At 42.4% G+C, this 25,739-nt stretch overlaps 1 protein-coding gene across 7 annotated transcripts in view; it reads right to left on the bottom strand.

The window, feature by feature from the left end:
* Window positions 1-25,739, bottom strand: part of rbms3 (RNA binding motif, single stranded interacting protein) — a 345,383-nt gene that overhangs the window by 33,938 nt on the left and 285,706 nt on the right. For all 7 annotated transcript variants that reach the window (XM_074613699.1, XM_074613700.1, XM_074613706.1 and 4 more), the window contains 4 exons: window positions 22,091-22,197; window positions 11,884-11,927; window positions 8,281-8,377; window positions 4,396-4,443 (listed from right to left, as the gene is read on the bottom strand). In XM_074613699.1, the coding sequence (XP_074469800.1) occupies window positions 4,396-4,443; window positions 8,281-8,377; window positions 11,884-11,927; window positions 22,091-22,197 (296 nt within the window). The remainder of the gene's footprint in view (window positions 1-4,395; window positions 4,444-8,280; window positions 8,378-11,883; window positions 11,928-22,090; window positions 22,198-25,739) is intronic.

Raw genomic sequence — 25,739 nt, 5'->3', positions numbered from 1 at the left:
AACTTGGGATAACTGGCGAGCTGTTTTTACGTTAATGTTACTATGAGGGGTTTACGGTGCTGGAAATCCATTCATGTTTGTTTAATTTAGTCAGTGAGGCTTACTGCTAAATTACTGCAACTTCATTATCATCGCAGTGTGCAGGTTTTGCTTAGTAACGGCAGGCACGACAGGAGCGCAACCTCCCAAGCACCTTGGATAAAAGGATGAGAGCGTCACGGCTGGTGTTTTCCACACGTTTTTAGACGCAACATGTGAACGGCCCCTAACTGGTAATTTTCCGTCGGGCTGCCTGTTATGTGTCTGTTCTATTCTATTCTGACATCTGACTGGCTAGCTGTGACCCCTTCCACTTCCATGCTCGACCGCCTCCATATTGCCCGGACACCGTGGAGCGCCATTGCACAACGCTCCATTGGTTTAACACGCGACACGTGGTGGGACCGGCCAAACTCCAGCACAATCAATTGGTTTTTAATGCTTTGAGGAGGCCCCCCGAGCTCTTGAAGCTAGCATGCTTGGGTAATTTGATGTGATTCACTGAGCTGGTGGCAGGCTGCGTGTGTGTGTGTGTGTAAGGGGCGGTCTACTGTGTATGTAGCTGGTAGCGGATATGAGCGCGGGTCATAAAGAGAGACAGATTGGTAGCTATGATCCAGTGACGGCGGTGACAGCTGGGGTTAGCAACTAGCAGCCGGTTTGGTGACAGAGAGAGCCACTGGAACACAATGGGGACGGGGCCATGGGGACGGATACTGCCACATGGCTACTTCTGGCATGAAGGCTTGATGGGATGAACACCACAGTACAATGTGGCTACTGGCTAGTGGCTACTGCCAATGGCTCCAAGAGGCCTGGTGACATAAGGTGGGAAGATGGACGGCCGTCAGGCAGCCGTACGGTCTGGTTGGGAATAACCAGTATGGACCGCACATATGGCACTGCATAACACATAGAGTGCACACAAATATGTATCAGGCAAACATAGACAATGAGGCTGACAGACAAACCATAACAACACGTGACTAAAGAGTCTGAGAAGATGCCAGAAGATGATGAAAATGGTATCCAATTTTTCAATAAAATGCACTGCTATTCCTATTTGGGGGTTGCGCTGTCCTGATAACAGGCCCTATGCTGGATGTATTATAGATCCCAGGTGCCTACGTAAAGGCTATGTGACACAACACTGTCAAGCTACTGTTCATGTCAGAGCCGCCATTGGAAAATGTCTGTCAAATAAGGACGAAAGTGGAAACAGTGTCCGGTTTTCCAAGAGAAAAATGGACCAGTTCCTATTTCTTTACAGAGGTAAATGGGAAGCCAGTGTGCTTGGTGTGTTCATAGCACCTTTCAGCGCTCAAAGGATATAATATTCGGCGCCACTATGAGACTCATCGTGGCAGAAAGTACAAGAACTTGCCAGGAAAAGTGAGAACAGAGAAGATAAATGAATTGTCGGAAGGTTTGAGGAAACAGCAGTCTGTTTGGAGTCGTAGCCGAGAGATCAGCGAGACATCTCAGGTTGCTCGTCATCTCTTTAGTAAATGGATTTTTCACTATAATGAAGGGAACATTTGGAGGTGTTGGTATTTCTAGGTTACTCTGCAATGGTTTTACTGGTCTGGCCCCACTTGACATCGCAATGGACTGTACGTGGCCCATGAACTAAAATGACTTCCCCTGGTCTAGATGCATGGACAGAGATATCTTTATGTGTATACAGAATTACACACGTACACGTTTGCAAACAGCACTGCACATGCTGAGCAGTTAAACTATTAGAAAGCATTCTTGCCATTCACCTTGTAATAATGTCTACCACCCACGACACTGTCACTCTCACAACAGGCAGACTCAGCAGCGAAAGCGGTGAGCTTGTTAGTGAGCTAACTTTAATCCTGTGTGAAACAAGCATCACCGGGAAAGTGAAGGCCGGGTGAGTTAAGATACTCGTAGGACAGGCAGGAGGTCGCGTTGCTGAAAGGCAAAACTGAGTGGCTTGGAGGGCAGCTGCAGCTGGGTGTGGTGTGTGTGTGTGTGTGACTGCCGAGCTGGTGGCCTGCTGCGACCAGATTACATGTTCACTGTCCCACAGCGGGTGTGGAAGTGAGATGGGTAGGACTGAGTGGTAAATGGCCTCAGCGGGGGAGCCACGCGGCTGGTTGAGCACTCCTCCAGTGAGTGAGTGAGTGCCGGACCATCAGCTGTGGAGTCCAGTGTTTCCCAATTTGCTCGATCGTTGGGACTCGCAAGCAGTTGTCTTTTTGACTCGGGCTAACAATGCTATTGACACTTTCATGGTTGTTTGAAGCAAACATCATTTTTCAATGAAAGTAGCAACAGAAGCATAGAAAATATGTGTTAAAGGAGCAGTGTGTAACATTTAGGGGGATCTATTTGCAGAAATGGAATATCATATTAATAAGTATGTTTTCTTTAGTCGTAGGTAAAAATAATAATGTTTACTAATTATTAGTAATGCTATAATTACTGTTATTTTATCATTAGTTTGTGTTATATGAAATAATTAGTTTATACATTTTATATTGTATCGTAGCTGATAAGAAACGATAACAATTACATTCTGATTACATTAAAAACTGTTTATTAAGTGGTTATGTTGCACAAATTATAACATTTTATATACTGTATTAAGTATTTGTTGATAATTAAAAATGTATTTGTAAACTTTTAAGTAATCATTTGTAAAACGTCTATAAATATTACATAGATGGACCAGAAACTAATTATTAACCATTAACAAAGTATTAACTATCAGTCTAAATAATGATTATAGACGGTTTAAATTCCATTTATTAACCATTAAGAAATACTTAATATGGTATATAAAATGTTATAATATGGGCAACAATAAATATTTAAAATCTCATATATTATAGCATTACTAATAATTAGTAAACATTATTAATTATCATTTCATTGTTTGATAACAGTAAAATAACTATTACTGTACTATACTAAAGTTTAATTATCTATGACTTTACCATTAATCAATGATGGTTATTATAAAGTGTTAATAACTTACTGCATCAGTTAAATGATACAATATCTACATGCTTACGATGTACTATAATAAAATGCCTTCATTGTAGTATAACACACTTTTACAATAACATGCTTTACTCTACTGTATGAAATATTAAAGTCCTCTCTGTATTGTACTGCAGGGCACTGTGTTCTGTAGCACACTTTAAGTAAGACGTCAATTTAGCTAATCTTTGTCTGTGGAACAATTGTGAAGCTGTTTCACCATTGTAAAGAATCAAACACATGTGCCCTTGTCTGGCTCAGTGCTCCAGGGGCCACGAAAAGCCTCAAGCAAACATTAAAGCCTCTGGCAGAATGATTAAAAACCTCGAAGCAACAAAACGAGAACACTCCCGGAGCCAGGATCAGTTAAAGCTTCAACCTTAAAACAATTTAGTAAACCACTAATGCTCTTTGTCGCTACGACGTTAGGGAAACAAATCTGGGATGTATACCGAAACAATACTGTTACAGAAAACATGGATCCAAAAAGTGATTATAAACGCTGGGGCTATTAGAGTCTCTAAAAACAGTCTCACTTGTCAATGAAAAGCAAATTTCACTCGTAAAATATGATTTTATAAGTGAAGAAAATACAAAATAGCTCATTAGTGTGGATATTCTTTGACCTTAAAAAATCCCCAAATATTGGACTCTCATAAAAACCAATGTTCTGCACTCTTTAACTAGACTGAATACCATTGGATGCAAAGCGACTACATCCGTTCTCCTGTGGCAGGCTGCATTGCTGGTGAACTAAATCTAATTAATATTAATTTTTCCCTGTCTGCTGTCTGGGCTGGTAACCCAGAGCAACAGCCTGTCTGTATTGTGCTGCGGTCTGGTAAATGATGCTGAATCGCTTCCTGGCACATCCAACACCTATAAACTCCAAAACCAAAAAAACTAAAAACTAAATGTGTTTGTATACTTAGGAAAAGATGGAAACATGTGGTTATCAGAGCGGGATAATATGCCTTTATAGAGCTGTGTATAGTAATTCCAGGACAAAATTGGTGTAATCATTTAGCTATAAGGAGGTTTCATGTGGTACTGTAATGGTATGTGCATGTATGCAGTTTAGTAGGTTTAACATTTGACCTGCAGCGGAGGAAGAATGTGGCTTAACTGTTTTTCCAGACTATTTTTTCTCATCATTCCCATTATTGCTCTAAATATAAAAAAATCCTGCATGTTGTAAACTATTTTCAGCACCAACGTAAAATGTTCTTTTAACTAGTTCCTCCTAAAACCTTTCAACAACTCAAGAGAAAGTCAAGGCAAAGGGTGGGCCCCAATGGGAAGCCAAGGGCAGCTACTGCAGGTGAATGGTAGAGTACTTACTGTAGGCATAACATATTGTTGATGAGGCATCCATGACGTACTCTGGACCTGAGGAGAAACACAAAAAGTGTGAAATGATGGTGACAATTCCTCAATCCAAGTCGGATCCAAGTAGTATCACACATAAAGCATTAAACGTTGTTCAAATATTCACAATATGTTCAAATACTCCCCTAGACTGGAGGTTTTAAAGTGATTGCATTGGCTTTAATACATCAAAAAGGCTGAACTTTACACAGATTAAGTTGTGCCAAAGAATTACGAAAAAAAAAAAAGAATTTGAAAGTCTGGAGGCTGCAAATCTCCCTCCTGTCTTCTCATTATTGCCAACAGTATGACTTGTGCATGGAGCCCATAAATTAGGTTCCTTCTCTATTATAATAATAATATTAATGGCGTACCCAGTGCTGTTGCAAGAGGAGTGAAACATTGTGAAAATTGGAGGGACAGACTGCTAGGGAGGAGCCATTTCAGTAGGCTTATTATTAAAAGTAGAAAGGATTTTGAGAATGGTCGACAGAACATTTCTTTGTTTCAGAGGTTTGCCAAGCTAATACCAGAGGGAAAACATATACAGACATGCGTATTCACAAACGTGAGATGAGAAAGTTAAAGAGACGGTGAAACAGTGACAGACAATGATCAAGAGACCGGGGGAAATGGAGGAACAAACAGAGCTTTTAGATGTGCTGGAGAGAGGAATTAGACAGCTTGTAGCAGACAAACACACAGGCTGGCCACTGATCCTGGTAAAATGATTAGATTAAACAAAGACAAACACGGAATAATCTGCTATAAGAGCAATCAATCCTCTGCGCCAACCCAAACGCGTGATTTGGATCCGCACCTAAACAAGCTTGATATTCTACAACACGAAGCCAAGTCTGTTTGTTTACACATGCCGGTATTTGTTCTCCCCAGCTGAACGGGACAGCAGATAGACACAGAGAAAAGCTTATCTTTAATCACTTATCTTCATTCAAGATACTGCGTGACCATCATGTGATTTATTTAATGGACTCTCGTCAGAATTAAGGCTCCTTGACACCGCGCGACTTTGGGCCGTCCCAGACGAGATGTTGAGGAGTGTGGTGAAAGCTTTGGCCGTAAATCAAAAACGGTGGTTTGGATTATAATGAGTCCACTCACGGCCGATTTAGAGGTTTGGTGGCCGGAGACAAGACAATGTCAGAAATTTAGGAAGAAAATCCCAAGATATGATTACTGCTAAGACCATCGTTTGAAAGCCAACCAATTAGAATACAACATGAAAATATATAGAATACACTAGAGAGCTAGTGTATTGCTATGATTTACCAGATGTTCATTGCGCCATCTGACATGCCTCAAAACTGATAGCGATTGTGAACCTGATTGAGACCCATCTGGCACACTGTTGGCAGTTTCAGATTAAAGAGGACTTGTTATGCTTGTTCCCCCCTTCCTTTAGTGTGTTATATAGTTTTTTTGTTACAAAGCCCAAAGACCACACCAAAGGGAGTTACTCTCCCCCACAGAAACTCTGCTCCTGAACTGCCTGAAACGCCTTACTTGAAGTCCCGCCTTTTCTTCCGTAACGTGGTGATGTCAGCAAGTAACACATTTGCATAATACCTGCCTAGCGGCTAGTTTGGCACGCCCTCAAACAAAGCTAGTTAGAGCCGAGCTGGAGCGAAGTCCGAATAGTACTCGAAGCTTCACAACGGCAGTCCACAAACCAATGGGTGAGGTCACAGCTATTAAGTCCATTTCTTATATATACAGTCTATGATTGTGTGTTGTGGAGTTCAGCGTATTTGGGTTCAAAGTTCAATTTTGTTTGACTTTTGCCGCACAATTTGACAGAAATACTGTGCAGTGTGTGCCACTACTGCTCATGTAGCTGCCTGAGAGAGCTCAGCCTCTCTCTCCGATGGAGATGATGGCCCTTCTGGTAAAATGTATAACAATGGAAAATGCTCAAATGCAGCATTCAGAGACCCGGAAGACTTCGCTTGGATTTTCCCCATAGACCTAAAACAGCTCTGATGGAGTGGTTTGGCTTATTCATATTCTTATTCATTGCAACAGTTAGCAAGGTACAGTTGTTCTATAGCTACAGTAGGTTCAAGTGTGAGTGAACGCTATAATGTGCATGACCTAAAAAGCTCCCTACCTCTGGCTGAACTTCACAGCTTGTGTTACCATTAAAAACAGCCTGTCAGCCAGTAAGCCAAAAGAAACGGCCAGTCAGTCGCTAAAGCCAGTTGGCCACTAACCCATCCAGCCAGTTAGCTAGTTAGTAAGCCAGCCAGCCAGCCAGCAAGCCAGCCAGCCACATATTTAGTCAGCCAGTGAGCCAGTCTGCAGAGCCAGTGATGTAAACCAGGCCACGGCTGGCTGGCGGCACTAGCTGAGATCTTGGTGGTGATCTGGCCTCGGCTGGCTCCCGTCATGTGGATCATCAAAGCTGCTTTTCCAGGAAACAAAGCCAATCATCATCCGAGCTCACCGGAGGCTTGACAGAACACCAGAACACTGCAGTCGGTACGGGTCATTTGCAGATTTGATAAATCGATGCCAACGAAACTAGCAGCTCAAAAAAAAAATACCTACTCAACATAAACATAAAAGAAGGAATGGCATATACAGTCATCCCTATGCACCTTGAGATTTTCATTACAAAGGCAGTAGTTTCCATCATAAAAGGAAGCTTTTGTCTGGCGTTATGTGGCTGCCTGGCTTGTCTTCTCCTTTTCTTCTTCCTCCGTCTCTTTGTACTTGAACAGAAGATGAAGGACTCACCTTCCTGCCGTGACTGGCTGAAGGGCAATATTACAGGAAGCGGCGGCAGAGCTGCCCGATATTGAAACTGTGAGGATTAATATTCCTCAAAAGCCTGGCCATTGTTTTTGATAAATCAATTTGGGGAGCCTTCCGAGAGCGGATTAGAGACGCGCCCTGGCCCACTTTTCTCCCTCCTCCCCTTTCCCCTGCCCCTCCACCGCAGGTACTGGACCAGAGTTTTAATCAAGCGCGCCTCAAAGACGGGCACGGCAACCTTCAGCAACACCCCTCCACTGCCCGCCATCCTCCCCCCCCCCCACCACTTGAGTCATCGCCATCACTACCACCCGTACTACCCGTCCTCCTCTCCGTAGTTGTCTTTCTCTCCATCTGTCCCTTCTATTTTCCCCATCTATCCTTCACCTTCTCTCTCTCTCTTGCTCGCTATCCTCGTCTCGTCTGCCTCTGCATACCAAACAGAGCCGATGTTAAACGATAGCGTCTCAGCGAGAGAGGGCACAGTGGCGGCGCCTCCTTGATGTTTGGGATTCAGCAAAAGGTGCCGCGTGAAATGCGCGGTGACGGGAAAAACGGTTAACGCTCTTGACATCTCACACAGCCAATTTTCACGTTCCTGTTCTGTTCTCTTTCATTACTCTGCACATCACAGCCGTGAGGAAAGTGGTAATTCACTTTGGAAGAGGAAGCGATTGGATCCAAGTTAGTAGAAAAATAAAGAAAATTAAAAAATGCCTTTAGCAGCTGAGGGAGCACAAAAGAGGTCAGGAAACTGGAAGGAAGGAAAGCGCTTGTTTTTCTTAGACACTTTCATTCTTGATGGGTGATTTTATATTTTTCTACCCTGTCAGCCTTTTCTTTTTTTCTTAATCCCTTTCTTTTTTCGTTGCTTGTTTTCTGATGCCTGTTGTGTTTGCCGCCCACGAAACAGATGTCACCGAGCACAGCTGGAGCGGCGAAGAAAACGATGAGAGGAGAAGAGAGCCTCACGCTGTTCGGCATCCCGCCCCCTCTCTTCCATCCCCCTTTACACAAAACAAACCCTCACATTACACATACACGGACAGCAATCTACCCATAATGCAGCGCATTATGGCCCACCTGATATGTGGAAACGGGGGAAGCAGCGATGAAGGGCGTGATGGAGGTCTGTGCAATCATGCGGTTGGTGGCGATGCTGTAAGGCGAGGAGTAGAACCTGAGGAGGGAGGGAGAAAGAGGGGAAGGAGGGTTGAGGAAATTGAAGAGGAAAAGGAGGTAAAGAGGAAAAGAAGAGCAGAATTAGTTTGTCAAAATCATATTAGGTATATAGAACATAATGTAAGCACACAAAAAACGGTGTATTAACTTACAGAGCTTTGTCTATAGAAGAAAGAAACTCTTGCAAACTAGAGCACACACACACACACACACACACACACACACACACACACACACACACACACACACACACACACACACACACACACACACACACACACACACACACACACACACACACATATACACACACAACACCGTAGATTTATCCCGCTGCTTGTTCAGAGCAAACACTCGGCCATATATTGTATTTCGAACGCCACATAAAAGTTTCATGAAGTGTCTCATAGCGTTCTCAATTGAAAAGTCGGGTTTTATCACATCAAATTGAGCTTTGTCATCGTATAAAGTAGGAGGTTGTATGTATTTTTTTTCTTCCAGTATTAAGGCGACACTGTACCGTGCTGCCTGGCTGGCTTTAAGCAGCACGCTCGTAGGCTGAGCTCGGGGAAAACTCAATGCATTTCAAGAAGGTAAGGCTCGACATGAGCTGCAGAGAAGCGAGGTGGTCGGCTTTTCGCTACTTTATCTCGTTGCTGAAGGTTTATAGCGACCGAATGTCGCCGTGATCCCCTGGGAGGCCAAGTGGAATGTCCAATAGTCTCTGTCACCTGAGATGAAGATCATATTACTGGCCGAGGACATTAGACAAGTTATGTACCGGGTTTGATGAGCCCACATTCAAGATACAGCAGTGGTGTGTTACATTATTTTTTAACTAAGGCTGTCAAAGTTAATGCGCATTAACATAACTTGATCTTTCGGAGGTTGTAGCGGGCTCAGTTTTAAAGCTAGAGTGAAGACACTGGTATCATATGAAACTAGATAAACTAAGGAATGCATTGGTACCATGTCATAGCTTGTCACGAAGGAGGATAAATAGCACTCCAAACTTACGCTAAATTTTGGCGAGGAAAAACTGGCATTGCCATCTTCAAAGGGGTCCCTTGACTTCTGACCTCAAGATATGTGAATGAAAATGGGTTCTATGGGTACCCACAAGCCTCCCCTTTACAGACATGCCCACTTTATGATAATCACATGCAGTTTGTGGCAAGTCATAGTCAAGTCAGCACACTGACAGCTTTATTGCATAAAGCAAGTATATTTATCCAATCCCATGTTGATAAGAGTGTTAAATATTTGACAAATCTCCCTTTAAGGTTCATTTTGAACAGATAGAAAATGTGTGATTAATTGCAATTAACTACGGACAATAATGCGAATAATTGCAATTAAATATTTTAATCGATTGACAGCCCTAATTTTAACCCAAATGTTCTGTTGGGAGTGCTGGAGACCCCGGACCAAACAATGTAAAGAGTTTTATCAACTTGATTTTGAACTGATGGAAAGTTTCAGAAGTCAGCTACAGAAAAAGCATTTCCCTCTGTTTGGAGTCTCAGAGACACCAGCTGTAAAACACGGTTAAATACAATGGGTTTTTTATTATCCTCTTTATCTGTGATTGATGTTTACAGTCCTTTTTACGTAGCTCTACATCTCCCAAATTCCCAATAAATCGATTTGAATTTCTCTTATTGGACTTTAACAACAGTTTGTTCATTAGAGGTCGAAGGGATAAAAAGAAACTCTGAAATACTGTTCAAGTGTTACTCATGAGACGCGGGAACAGCTTACAGTGTTACGTCTTTTTAGGTTGGATTTCGTCTTGATATGGGCAAAAAACGTTTCTTTTTGCTGCTCTCCTATGAAAGTATACAGTTAAATTCATTCAAATATTAATGCAAACTAGAAAATGTAAATTCAGTCCCACAGCCACAATAGTATATATACGGGTCATTTGCATCAGAATCGTATTTTGAATTCACTAATCCAATTTGCCCTGTGGGCCCACCACCCACAGGGATAGCCATTGGGGTCAGGTGCATTGTTAGCTGGGCAGCAGGCAAAGGTGGGGTCCTAGGTGTGCTGCCCCCTGGCATTGCAGACTGGTTCTAGAGCCAATCACAGATCCTCGGGACTTGAGGGTAAAATGGAGCATGAAGGTAGGTGGGTTGGTGTCAGCAGTAACGCAGGCGTTGTACCGGACCATTGTGGTGAAGAGGGAGCCGAGCCGGAAAGCTTTTGATTTACCAGTCGATCTACACTCCAACCCTCACCTATGGTCATGAGCTTTGGAAATACAAGCAGCCAAAAGGAGTTTCCTCCATAGGGTGGCCAGGTGGGGAAAGGGTAAGGACCTCAGACATCCGGAGGGAGCTCGGAGTAGACCTGCTGCTCCTAAGGAGCTAGTTGAGGTGGTTCGGGCATCTGATCGGGATGCCTCCTGAGTGCCTTCCTTTGGAGGAACTGGTAGTAGACCCCGGGGTAGACCCAGTACACTCTGGAGAGATTACTATATGTATATCTCATCTGGCTTGGGAACGCCAGTATCCCCCAGGAGGAGCTGCAAACGTTGCTAGGCAGAGGGACGTCTGAACGACCTCACCACCACAACCCGGCCCCGGATAAGCGGCAGAAAAATGGATGGATAGTCCAAATTGCATTTGAATTTTGATGTAGCAATAAGCAGTCGTACAAATGTGAAGTGGCATTTTTGTTTTACATTTTCAGTTCAACTGCATTTTTATTTTCTACTTCAAATTAACATATGAATTGACTATATTCTTCTAAATTCTTTGCTAGCTGAGTCACTCTATTCCTCTATTTTCTACATTGCATTAGCACTTGAATAAAACGGACTACTTTTATATTCTTTGCTACTTAATTCACCCGATTTCCCTTTTTTCCTGGAACACGATCATTAAGCTAAACTTCTGGTCGAATATATTACGAGTGAATCATTCCTTTCCCAGCAGGTCTGTTGCTTAACACAAATATCTGTGGGATTATAATTTGGCGGATTTGCAGCAAAGGAGGCTTTTACATGGCAGGCTGTGTGCAATGAGCGATGCTATTCATCCAGTTTTTTTTTTTTTTTGGTTGAGATTGACTCCAAGTCACTGGGGGATAAGTGGTTTAGGAAGCGGGGAATGAGGAGCTTCCTGTGTACGACTGAGGCCAGAGGGAGATAGAGGGGAGCCTCAACACTCTCCTTCCTGTCTCAGTACTGCGGGGAAAAATAAAACATGTTGCCGGGTCATTTATTTCCACAGCGCCATTAAGTCATGACATAAAGACACAGGAACACACACATACATAAAGACCCAAACACACACAAGCTCACTCAGCTACCCTTTGCCATTTCTCAATGAAAACCAATATTTGAAGTCCATATAGATCTTCCTAATCAAACAGTGACAAAGTGCAGCCACTACATTAATCTTTATGTATGGCAGTGGTATTGACTGGGCTCCTATGAGCCAAGAAGGGAGTGTATTAGACATGGTGCCAAAGATGGATTGACCGTAAAGCTCTTACCCATTCTGCATTGCAGCGGGATCGTATGTTAACGCCATGCCAGTCTGAAAGAGAAAAAAAAACAATAAACATGCAGGATTAATCACAAATTAAGAGAGTTGGATCAGAAAAAAATATGACATGACATTAAACTGCAACAACGTGACAATTGAAAAGACATAAGATAACAAAGTTAGTCACAACTTGATCTGTATTTTTCTTTTTACCATCAAAGGAATAGTCCAACATTTTATTTCCATTTTTTGCCAAGAGTTAGATGAAGAGATTGCATGTTTTTACATTTTGTTTTTTGTACAGATTAAAGAAATAAGATATAACATGTTAATTAGTGAGCTGTAGAGGTGCTGGTAGGCAGCTTTTTCTTTTTTTTTGTTGGACAGAGCCAGGCTAGCTGTTTCCAGTCTGGCTGTGGCTTCATATTTAGTGTACAGACATGAGAGTGGTATCAATCTTGTCATCAAAGTTTCTGCAAGAAAGCAAATAAGTGTATTTCCCAAAATGTCAAACTACTTCTTTAAAGGGAGAGTTTGGGTGTTTTGAAGTGGGGTTGTATGAGCTACTTATCCATAGTCAGTGTTACCTACAGTAGATGACGGTCGGCACGCCCACAGTTTAAAGAAGCAGACTGGAGGTACCGCACGGGAGCACAGCAATATAGTGCTGTGGACGGGGTCGGCAGTAAAACGTATTTTAGACACCTAAAAAAATCAATATCAGTTTAAGTGTCTATATTTAGAATATTCACACCACTTTAACTTGCCGTCAGACAGCCTTTTTCGATCAACCAGACTCCACTGCAAAAACTCTAATTTTACCTCGCAGAACACGGGGGTTGCTGGTTTACCGCTGCCTCAATTTGTAGTTCGCTTGTGCTATTGTGTTACTTTGGTGAATTCGAAATAACCAAAGTCACACAATAACATAAAGAAACTAACCAAGTAAGGCAGCGGTAGACCAGCAATGCTCTGCGAGGTCAAATTACTGTTTCTTTTTTTCAATGGAGTCTGGTTGCTTTGGCCGGAGCATAGATAACTTCAGCTTCAGTTTCCCGTTGGAAACTGTATATACTTTACAGCTGTCTCACGACAAGTTAAAGCGGTAAAAATATTCTAAATATAGCGGACACTTAAATTGATATTGATTATTTTTAGGTGAGCCTTTCCTTTAATCTCCTAAAATACGTTTTGCTGCCGGTCCCGTCCACAGCAGTACATTGCTTTGCTTCCGTGCGGTAACTCCTGTCTGCTTCTCCAAGCTGGGGGCGTGCCGACTGTCATCTACTGTAGGTAATACACTGACTATGGATAAGTACCTCATACAACCCCACTTCAAAACACCTGGACTATCCCTTTAAGTCTTAATGACAGGTGCATAGGACCAAAAACTGAGAAGGAACCAGAAATCCTGCACATTGTGGGTTATTTTACAGAGTCACAACATTACAGTAGGTACTGTAGACCTTCGTCAGATAAGATTAATATCTTGGTATAAATGGTATAGTATATATATATATACACTGGAGATGTGCATGTACATTGGACCGCATTTTGTCATGGTCACCTATTTTGTGCCGGTATGTTCTGTATGTCTTCCGTCAATATGTTCCTGCACCAATGTCACCCAGATAATTCTCTGTACCTTTATTGTACTTGGAGGGAATAACCTGATTTAAACCCTGATTCTCTTTGTTCAAAATAAATTTAATCAAATCAAAAATCAACTCATTTTCAAATTGGAAAAAACTGACAAGTGACAGAGGCGATGTGGGGAAAAGCTCCGTCGATAGGACAAAGTGAATTGGTATTGAGGGCGCCTCCTTTTTCTATTTCGATCACGTACAATCATGTATTTATGAATGAGAGGAAATGAAGAAATGCCCTTTGGAGAGAAAAGGAGTGAGCGGAAAACTGAGTTCTTTGTCTGCTGATGGTGTGTGTGTGGTGTGTGTGGTGTGTGTGGTGTGTGTGTGTGTGTGTGTGTGTGTGTGTGTGTGTGTGTGTGTGTGTGTGTGAATGTGTGTGTGTGAGGGCCTCTTAGAGTCCAGGAGAGAGACCTGTGCGCCGCAATCCGTCATCTGCATTCCTGAAGGTTCTCTCCCGGAGGAGAGCTAATCCGATTTCTTTTAACGGGAGGCTGCTGAGGACGGCAGATTTCATCAGCATACACACACACACACTTATACACACTCCCTTTTCTTGCCCTTCCTCTCTCTCACTTTGCTCTCCCCTCCCTCTCCTTTCTTCCTCCATCGCCCTCTTTTCTCTCCCTACCTTTCTCTCTTCATCCCTCATCTCTTAATCTACCCTCCTCCCGTCTTCCTGTACCACTTTTTTCTTTTTGCCCTTGTTCCTCCAGAGGGCTACCTACACTGAGCTATACTGTTAGGGGAATAGCGGCTCAGAGGAGCAGGGGGGATCAGTGAGCCTAGACCAAACCCGCGACAGTGAGCAAAAACAGAGAATCTATACCGAATGAATAGGGATGTGTGGACGCATAGTTAAAAAAGGCTTTCAGAGACATTTTATGTAAAGCCGTAAAGGTCGGATGAGTAGACTTGCATCGGCCCGTGTTATTTGTATATCTTCTAGGTGTGTATTTTCACCTTCAGTGTTTAGCAATGACCCGGTCAGTGAGTCTTTACACTAAATGTGAGATCAACACTGCATGTTTGTGTGTGTGTTCACATGTGCGCTAATAGCGGTGGCAGACGTGGCCAGCTGTCTGGTGAGGCTGCTAACTCCCCTAAGTGCTGCCCTCGGTTTCCACGTGCTGATGAATTCCACAGCAGAGGAGCTCCTGACCGGAGACCCTGCATGGCCAATGACTGATTACTGATGCAGTCAGCTTTTGGCTCTGCCGCAACGAGGAGGAAAGACAGAGACAGTCTGTGCATGTTTCTAGTGTACAGATCCCGTGAACAAAGCTCGGCCCTGAGAAGAGCTGCAACGGACAGACCAGGCTTCATTATGCCTGCTAAATGAGGTCCAAATAGGGTTACACTTTCTCACCTCAAATATGATGATTTATAATGCATTATAAACATACTTATAATGAATTATAATCTGCTTATAGCACTGTATAATCAAAGTTAGAAGCACTGATAAATATTCATAATGCTCTATAATAATAACCATAACACATTATAAAGCATTTTAAAATGACTTACAAGGTCAAGTATCATAATTCTTCATAATTGCTGGTCACTCGCTGACATTTTTCTTTGCGAGAATCAAAATGTATCATAATTCCCATCGTTGTAATACATTATAATCATATACTTTATGCAGTATAATCATATAACGCATTACACATACGTCTATAATGCATTATAAGCACTCATAATGATGACTTATAAGGTCATATATCATAATACTTCATAATTACTGGTCACTCACTCAGATTGTTCTTTGCACGTATCAAAATGTATTATAAATTCCCATAGTTGTAATTTAAACATTACAATTTTTTTCATAATGCATTATAATCACTGTTATAATGTATTATAATTATGAGTGGTCATTGTTTGCTTTGAGTAAAGTACAAATTAATTTTAAGTTTTGTGTGTAGTTCTTGTATAGATTTCATATTTTTTTCACTTTACTTAAAGCAAACAATGACCACTTAGAGTAACTTAAAATCACATCACATATAATGCAATATAATCACTGTTATGATGCATTATAAAAAGATTATAATGTATTCTAACGATGGTAATATAATACACTATGATCCTTGCAAAAAAAAAGTCCTTGTTGATACTAAGTCATTATAAAGTGCTTTATAAAGTGTTATGATTATTGTTATCAAGCATTATGAATATTTTCGAGTGCTTATAACTATGATTATAGAGTGCTATAAGCAGATTATAATGCATTATAAGTTTGTCTATAATGCATGATAGGCATGGGTGTCATAGAAAGTGTTACCAAGATCTCTTCCAGATTATGAATTTAAACATTTTGCATAATGATACCCAAAAGATTTTTAAAAAATGCCAAAATGTGGTATAATGACAGCAGAGAATGACTCAGTTGTTGCTTTTTGCAGTCAATCATTAATTCAAGTTTTGCGAGTAGTGAATAATGATCATGCATTAATATCTTTTCATCTGTGCTCTTGGGTTTACAAAAAATGCATTTTGTCTTACTAATGCATTTTCAATGCAAATTTGGAAAAAGCATTTTACCACACCAATAAAGCAGCTTTAAAAAAAACAAAAGAAGAAATGTGTGTGTGCATGTGCTGTAAGCGTCCATGTGTTTAACACACAGAACCCAAACAAGGGTCGGGTGAGGACAGCCTGTATTAGGCAGCTGTAAGGACACCTGGGCTGTTCTGTTCTAGTGCTGGAAAACTGAGCCGAGCCATCGTATCCATGTCCTCTCACACATACGCACACACGCACACACACTGACCCACTCCCTCCTTGTGTTTTAGCCTCCATACACAGATTCTCTCTCTATTTTTTCACCCCGCCTCGTGGCCACACACACTAACACACACACACACACACACACACGGACATCTGTCAGGCTTTCACACAGAGTGGAAAGCCGGATGTTTTTTTCATCTTCACTCATTCCCCTAGAGTAGGTGCTTGAGAAGTGTGACTTTGAAAGTTTTTGTGTGTGTAGGAGTGTGTGTGTGTTGGTGAAAGAGAGCGAGGAAGTGAAAAGAGAGAGAGAAAGAAATGAACACCCCTGGTGCTTGTGTCTGTGTGTGTGTGTGTGTGTGTGTGTGTGTCTGTGTGTGTGTGTGTGTCTGTGTGTGTGTGTGCGGAGGGGAAAAAAAATGCAGTGACTAATATGTTTGTCAGCATGAGACAGCGAGACACAGCACTTTCTAGACTCCCACTTTGGGTAGTTTACAAGAAAATCTGTCATATACTTCTCAATCCTCACCATCAGCCCACCCTGCAGCACTCAACCTCGTGCAACTCCTGACTGATCATGCAATGTGTTCCCTCTCTCTTTCTCTCTCTCTGTCTCAGTGAGTCTCTCTCTCTCTCTCTCTCCATATGTTGCTGTGGGATCTGGGAAGACTTCAAACACGGTGGAAGAAGAGACAGGGAGACACAGAGAGAGAGAGAGATGGCAAGAAGAAGAGGAGGAGAGTGAGAGAAAGAGGTGCAAGCAGAGTGAGATGTACTGTAGAGATAGAGAGAGGGAGGAGGTAGAGAGACGTGGAGAAAGACAGAGAGAGCATTGGTGTGGGCTGCTGCTCCCCTTCATCTGTCTGCCACAGGCAGCGAGGTGAGGAATGGCCTCAGCTCTGATAAACTGACTAACATGTGATGCCTATCTCCCATCTCCCCCTGCCCTGCCTGCACAGCTGATCAATGACCACAAGGATGCACACACACACACAAGCAATACTATATTTATAAGGAGCTTTCTATTGACTCTAGAGGTGTAAATGCATGCAGAATGCTATCGGAGGAGCCAGACAATATCTGGAGGAGGTCTGACCTGCATTGCGATGCTGTACTCATACACTGTTCGTAGCTATACCTACGAATGCACAGTAATTCGTATATATATCCCACAAAATCAATTTGTCAGGCACATGATTTTTTTTCAGATTACCTTTTTCATGCACTACTGTCAAGATATAGTGACCGTTTTATAGAAATAACTTTTTTTTTATTATATTAGCTCCAAATCTACCTATTGCTGCTTTAAGTAACGCCACTTCCTGAGTTATTTTAACCCTAACCACGATATTTTCCTAAACCTAACTAAGTAGTTTTGTTGCTTAAACCTAACTAAGTAGTTTTATTTCCTAAACCTAACCAAGTTGTTTCCTGTGAAGACGGATGTTTATTTTGAAAAGACTGTATGCATGTAACGAGCAGAAATTGACATGTGCGTCACATGTTGCTGGACATTTGTGGGAAAACGTACGAAAAATTAAGAATAACTTTTTGTAAGATATCATATGAACTGTTGTACGTTGGATGGGATCTCACCCAGGTGTGAATATAAGGTTTATACAAAAAAAAATCAGTTGAAATATCAGGTAAATCTGATTCTTTTTGCTCTCTCACGCCATCCAGCCTAACAGCTACAGAGGACCCCTCCCTCAGCAAAGGACAATAAGCAGTCTACTAGCTCTGCCTACCTAATCTGCATATTGAGATCCGATCACAGAGTGGGCAGATCGAGATAATGAGAATGCTTATTAATACAGGTGTGAATGTAAAGGCCTACTGTGTGATCGGATGTCAATATCCAGATAACATATCAGATTGCATGTTAATTGCAGATTTGAATGAGGTCTTTAACCCTAATGTTAACCGTCTCAGCTACACGCCAAGCATTAAACTTGACCTTACTCTGTCAACCGGTGACCAATATTATAGATAAGATAACATGTAAGGTTCTCATATAGGATAATATAATACTCCTTACCCTCCCTCCTTACCCTTCTTCTCTCCCCCTATATGTGATGCAATTTATTCATTCATTTCATGTATTATAGAGGAATTTGAGATGATAGGGCTCTGCACGTTTCAATAAGTATATAATGATGAAGCCACGAGACCTTCCTCAGTACAAATCCCTGAGCTCATAATGACATCAAATAAAGCACACCTGTGCTTTTTTAACGCAAGTACACATGGGAAATGTTATTCACAAATAACTGATGATGAATCAGTGCAGAAGAGCAGTTGAAGTGTGCAGCGAGCCTTCTTTTCTCCATATTAGATATGTACCGCCTCGGAATTGTGTCTTGAAATGAGGTGGTCTTCCTAAAATATTAAGTTATCCACCATGAGTCACGGAAAAGAACACACAACAGACACTGTTGGAGCGGGAATACAAATGTTTAAACAAATGAATTTGTTTCAAATTGCATATAGAGGAGGTATATAAATTGAGATATAGGGGAGGGAAGAAGAGGAGAGGAGGATGGGGGATAATGCAGAGGCAGAGACAGTTTAAAGGTGTGTTCAGACAGAAAGCAAAGCCCAAACAGCCATAGTACTGTACCAACTCCACAGACGCTACATGTCTGTGAGAGTGTCTCTTTGTGTTCAGCTCAGCCTCTGACTGAACTCTCCACAAACTCTGGGTCTCTTTGTTATTTCCCTCCTTTTTCCCCCTGGATTCATAAATCCTCAGGATACGCACGCATTTTAAGTTGAAACAGCTTCAAATTGGCCATGATCGTCTTTGGCGTCAATTTGCACTGCCCTGGGCGAATCCCCGTCTAGTCGCTTCTTTCTCCTGACTTTGTATGCGGTTGCCCCGCCTCGTACATTTCGTTTTGCGTTCTGTTTCAACACATATCATAGTAACTGTGCGTGTCTGCCTTTTGAAGGTTAGCTTGTAGTTTAATTATGTTTTTCAAGATGATGAAAGCCCAAATAATACTGATAGCCAGTGGAAAATAAAAGTGTGTCTGCAGTATGTGTGTGAGACCAACCCTGCATGCTTAAACTTACATTCATATTAAATTGACCTGCATAGATTATGTTTTTTTTTAATCAACACAAAGAGGAAACTTTTATATTGAAAGTACAGTATCTGCAAACTGTTCACTGACACTCAACATCCCTGCAATATGTTCACTTTCAGTGTTGTCCTTTCAATATGATTAAGTGTGATTAAGAATGTCATGGTTGTCTTGATGTAACTCAAAGCATGTGGTTAATCTTAGGGGCAAGAAATCAAAACCACAACCTTTCCCTAAACTTTCCCAAGTGTCTTAGTTGCCTTAACCCAACAATATGTAGGACATAGGACTCAAACCCACATGTCTCAAATCTTAAAATCCTGTGCTTTGTATGCCATACAACTCACCGTAACTCCTTAAAGGGTGTTTTGAAGTGGGGTTGTATGAGCTACTTATCCAGAGGCAGTGTATTACCTACAGTAGATGACAGTCGGCACACCACCAGTTTGGAGAAGTAGACAGGAGTACCGACACAGAAGCAATGTACTGCTGAGGACAGGGCCGGCAGCAAAATTTATTTTAACCACTTAAAAGAAAGGCTCACCTAAAATAATCAATATCAGTTTCAGTGTACGTTATATTTAGAATATTTTCACGCTTTATCTTGGCGTGAGGCAGCGCTACAGTCTATGTTTCCGACAGGGAACTGAAGCTGTTATTTATGCTCTCACCAAAGCAACCAGACTCCATTGAAAAAAAACTGTAATTTTACCTCACAGAATATGCAAGTCGTCTACCGCTGCCTCGATCGGTTAGTGTGTTTGTGTTATTGTGTGACTTTGGTTGGTTCTGATTCACCAAAGTCACACAATAGCACAAACACACTAACCAATCGAGGCAGCGGTAGACCAGCAACTCCAGAGATCTGCGAGGTAAAATTACATTTTATGTTTTTTTAATGGAGTCTGATGTCTTTAGTGAGAGCGTAGATGGGTACAATGGATTCAGTTCCCCGTCGGAAAGGGTTTTCTGATGGCAAGGTAAACAGCCGAAAATATTCTAAATATAGCGTACACTTCAACTGACATTGATTTTTTTAGGTGGCTAAAATACGTTTTGCTGCCAGCCCCGTCCACAGCAGTACATTGCTTTGCTCCCATGTCAGTACTCCTGTCTGTTTCTCCAAACTGGGGGCGGGCCGAGCGTCATCTCCTGCAGGTAATACACTGACTATGGATTAGTACCTCTTACAACCCCACTGCAAAACACCCGAACTATCCCTTCCTTAACACGACTTCTAAGCAAAACATAAACTGTTGTCGGTGTATGTTATTCAGGCAGCAATTATGTACTTGGAAAAGCAAATTCGTAGTATATAAAGATATTTTACAGAAGGTGAATCGGTGTGATATGGTACGCAGCTGTTTTGAGCTTCAGAGGATAGCGTGTGTTTAATGTAGAGGAGGTAAGGGGTGGGGAATAAATACAGCAAGAGGACAAAAGAGGTGTTCCCTCCATTTTGACAGTGTAGGATTTTTCCTTTATCCTTATCACACACACTCACTCGTACGTACACGGTCATCTCACTTTACCTCCAGTCAACTGAGCTGACCCTGTCAATGTGAGGGGCCTGTGAGGGGATGTAGCAATGTGATTTAGGTTAAACACGCTTCACTGGCTTATAGGTGTGAGGGCTGCTGAACATGTGATGGACAGACACACACACACACACACACACATAGAAACTACCACCTACACAGAGAGCATGTATTTTCTGAAGGACAAACATTTCATCTCTCCTGGTCTCCCCTACCTTGCAGCTTCAGCACAACTGTCAGCCTCCCTGTGTGTGTGTGTGTGTGTTCACTCTATTCTATATAGTCCAGTCTGAAACAGCCGTCTCCTCTGCGTGTCCTTCCCAGTATAGCTGGTTGCTAGTCTAGTATAAAGAGTCTGTAACCTTGCCTCCACATGTTGCTGATGAATACGTTACCATAGCGCTGTATCCAATTTCTGCTTTCTGATGTATGGTGGGAATATACGTGTTCAGCGAGGCGTTCGGCTTCAGATGCAATTTACGTGACAGCGCTTATACATCCGGGGGCAGTTTGATCGATATCTGGGGTATTTTTCTTGTCTTTTTTTTTTTTGAACGGCTCCATACCTTAGAGTAAATACAAATGACAGGCAGTAATGGTCTACATGAAGCCAGATGTTGGCAACTTCTCAAGGGAGCAGGGTGGGGCCTGTTATTAGGAACACCATTGCCTCAGAGGTAAATGCCTTGTTGGTAAACGCCTTGTCATGATGGGATGGAAAGAGGTTAGTCGACTGAGATTTCTTTGGGCTAAATCTGGGTCTCCTGGTTTTAAATTCTGGAAGAATAATGATTGCATTCAGGGAAATTATGAAGAAATGTGAATACGTATATTCAACTTTATTGGGTGGGAGCGGGGGTTTGGGATTGTAACACCTGTTTCAATGCTGGAGACAAACAGAGAAACAGAGTTCTCAAGATTAATGGACTTTGTGATAACAATAGTTTAGTTGAATTGTAAATGATGGTTTTGTCCTTGATGAATATTAATATTGCTGTTGTGGTGCACTGAATTTCTATAGTTGATAATTTACTCATATTCTTTTAAATTTTGCTCAATTTTTAGGTCAGGTCATCCTGAAATTCTAGGGATCTAGTATGCGATGAGGTCTGCACCTTATGAAAGATTGTTTTGCAGTAGAGTAAATAAACTCTTTCAACTTCTGGGACATGTTGAGGGAGGATGACTTCTGCATCGGTGTATCATCTTACCTCGCCTTCTCTGTGCCACGGCCTCCCGTTCTGAGGGTACTTGCTCTGACTCTGGCGCTTCTTCTGCCCTCCGTCGGCAAATTTGCACAGCAAAGGCTCCGTGGGAGCTGCAGAGAGAGAGAGAGAGAGGACAAAATCACGTTAGGAGGACTTCATCCTGTGACCCATCAGAAGGACAGAAGCCCTTTTGAACTGTGCTGCTTTTCTCTTCTTCTACAACCATATCTCCGGCTCTCCTCCCTCCCTCCTTTCTGCTCCTACGGAGCTCCTTGAAAAATTCCCAGACCGAGTATGTTGGCAGGCCCCTCGCTACCCCCGGCCCAGGCTGGCAGCCCATGAAAGAGCATCGCAGGCTATTGTTGAAATAATAATCACAGTAATCGCTCTTGTAAATACCTCTGAGATGGTAATGTAGGACCGCTCTGTCAGCCAAAGTTTTTTTTTTCCAGAGGGCGTTCCTGTTCCTGACGCGTAATCCCTCCGTGTTTGACTTTAACAGGCATAGTGTGTTTTAATTTAAATGTTATGGCTTTTTTCCACCCCACAACCATCAGTGCAAGCGTCTCACTGGGCTGTGTTGTCATAGATGTTAACGCTGCTGTTCTCGGAGTGAACACCGGGGGCATCCTAACCATTTCTGACATGATGAGAACAAAAGTAACAGAGGATTGACACAAGTGCAATCTCTACAGACTAGAGATGGCAAGTGTCTATCATCAACCAGCAGGAAAACATGACATGAAATAGCCATTAATCTAATTAAATAAAAAAGAAGAACAAAAAAAAGCCCTCTGTGCTGCGACCTCATCTGTATCAACAGCCTTTTGTGTGCAGGATTGCTGATAAAAGGTTGATGAAAGTGTTGCGATGACCTACAGTACGCCGCTATAAAGATAACTTCTCAAAGGGCACTTTCTCACATTTGAGCTGCAGGTGAGCACGGGCAGAGACAAAAATGGATTCAGGTAGAGGACTTTCCTGATGAGATACTGCAGAGAGAGCGAATGAAAGAGGAACGTGAAAGAAAAAAAAGCAGGGAGAGGAAAAAAGCTCTTAGTGTGCTTTTCTCATGAGAAACGGGTGGCTCTGTTGGCTGGGGATCTGGGGGTCTTAACAGAGTCCGTCCCCCTTTTCAGTGTGCGTCAGCGAGATCGGAATCTCTTTGGAAGCAGACTGTGGAGAGATGAGAAAGGGGGGGATGGAGACAGTTGGACAAACTGGAAGAAACACCAGAGAGAGTGAAAGAAACAAGACAGGAAAAAAAAAAAGGTTGGAGAGTGAAAGAGATAAGAGAAACAGGTGAGCGACCGTGGGAGAAACAAGGCCGAGCAAGAATCTACACCGGGGATCAAACACTCTGTGAAGGCTGTACAGTTCAGCAACAGTGCAGATGAGCTTGTTCCAAACACTGAACCACTAGCCGCCCTGCACCTGGTGGCTCAGAAAGGACCTGACGGCTCCCCTGTCATCGCGTTCACATTACGGGCCTGGCAGCTCGTGACACGGCCGCTCTCGTTGACGACACGAGCCAAACGACGGGGGTTGCTGTCTGCGGGAGGTGAGCAACGGGACCTTTCATCACGCCGCTGCCAGAGATGACACCCGCCGGGAGAATTGTTGACGCTTTAATCTCTGCTCCCAGATGTGAGAGGCGCTTGGGCCTTGATAATAAGAGACGGGAGAGAAAGAAATACTGTCGGGATTGACACGGTAGTAGAGATGGGGATCGTTAGGATTTTATTGATACTACTACACTCATACTTGCCAACCTTGAAAACTCAAAAATAGGGAGCATTTCAAAAACCAAAGCAGGGGGTCTGGAGGTGCTCCCACAGAACAATTTGAGTTTCAGAGACTTTGTTTCCTGCATTCTGACTTTTAAAGAATGAAAATAACTAAATAATAAGTACACTGCAACAACATTGTTATATTAAATAGGCCTACTTTTAATTTTACTTTTAATTCTCAGGAAAGAAAACTGAATAATTCGCCCCTCTGGCGTGAACTTGTGTGAATCTCTGGCATCAACTAGCTAATATTCATCAGTTTTCATTCATTCATTCACACTGCTTGAGTATTTCTTTCTCTTAGTACTCTCCATTTCCCTCTACATCTCTGAAGGTCCTTTCAGACACAACGTGACAACGGCACCACTGCACTCTGAAACCCATTATTTCTAATGGCTTGCGCCGCACCACGACGGCTTTTTGCTACGTTGAGCAAAGCCCGACTTGGGCGCTGCATGCAGTGTCGCGAGCATCTCGTCCACCGGGAAACAACACATGGTGTAGCTCTATTGTCGCCTGAGTGGAAAAAGTAGGGCTTATACACGCTGTACAGGGACAGAAACTGGTTGAGATAAGGAAAAAAGGTGCAAAGTTTTGTCATAAATCGGGAGGAATACGGGAGAATTGTGACCCCAGGAGGAAACCGGGAAAGGGCAATGAAAAACGTGAGTCTCGAGAGGGTTGGCAAGTATGCTACACTTTTCGATACTCCTTATCGGTTTGGTTCTTTATCGATACTCTCGGTTCTTTTTCATGACTAAATAATTGCTTTTTAATACATTATTTAAAAAAGAATAAATTCAGAATAGGATTAAAATCTATTTATATTTTAAATGCAACTACATGTTTCTAGAGCAGACACAGTCATTTTTTAATAAATTTAATAATATCTTATTGGAAACTAATCTATAATCTTCTTCTCCTGAGTGAAGTTAAGAAAGAATGAAGAACACAGACATCAGTCGGTATCAGTCCTTCCTGCTGTCCTCTGTCCTCCTCCCTCTGCTGATGTGATTCACTGCCTGCAGGTACCGCAGTCGAAGAATTTTAAGATACGTGGCAAACTAAGCTAAACAGTTAGACTACATACAGACAGCTTTTGTTTTAGCTTGTTTGTAACAATTTTCTATTCGCCGAGCTAGCGCGCTGTGCTTGTGTGAACATAGCAGCGGTGGAGTAGCTTGTTGAACAGGTGTATTGATAAAGTATTGGCTTTTTACTTGCAAAGTGTTTATTGCACTTATAATAAAGAGTGTAGTTGTCGTAGTTATCTTCACTTCACCTGGTTCACTACTCTGTCTCCACCGCCGCCTCTCTGCTCTATTTACTGACTTCGCTCTGTGTGTGTAGTGTACGAGTGGAGGAGCTCAGCCTCGACACAGATAGCAGAAGAGATGAGCGCTGCGGCGTGATAATAAATTACACCAAAGCGTTAAAAAGTACCAATAAAAGAACCGATAACGTCGGAGCTTATCAATACTCCAATCTCTAATAATTTAGCACCGGTGCCTGTTTAATACTGGGTTTCGTTACCCATCCCTACACAGTAGTGACAGCAATGAAACAAGCTAAGGTGACCTTGTGATGAGGGAGTTTTCCAGTTGAACAACAATGATTTGGGTGTTGATTTGCCTATTCATTTACATGTTCTGCCACATTTGAGGGAATTGTTTTGTATATCCAGGAGGTGTCTGAGAGGGTTGTGGCTGCTAAAGGGCTGCTGTGGGGCCACACACATGCAAACAAACTTCTCTAGAAAGCTTAATGAGTTTATGTGGCTTTAGGGTCTACTATGGGACCAAACTTCCAGCCCAGGAGAGTGTTGCCGAGAAGGGAGAGTGAGAGTGAGAGAGAAAGAAGGA

Source organism: Sebastes fasciatus, chromosome 17, assembly GCF_043250625.1.
Source record: "Sebastes fasciatus isolate fSebFas1 chromosome 17, fSebFas1.pri, whole genome shotgun sequence".
NCBI classification, from domain to species: domain Eukaryota; kingdom Metazoa; phylum Chordata; class Actinopteri; order Perciformes; family Sebastidae; genus Sebastes; species Sebastes fasciatus.
Note: the sequence above shows the minus strand (reverse complement) of the source record. Positions and strands in the feature narration are given on the sequence as shown.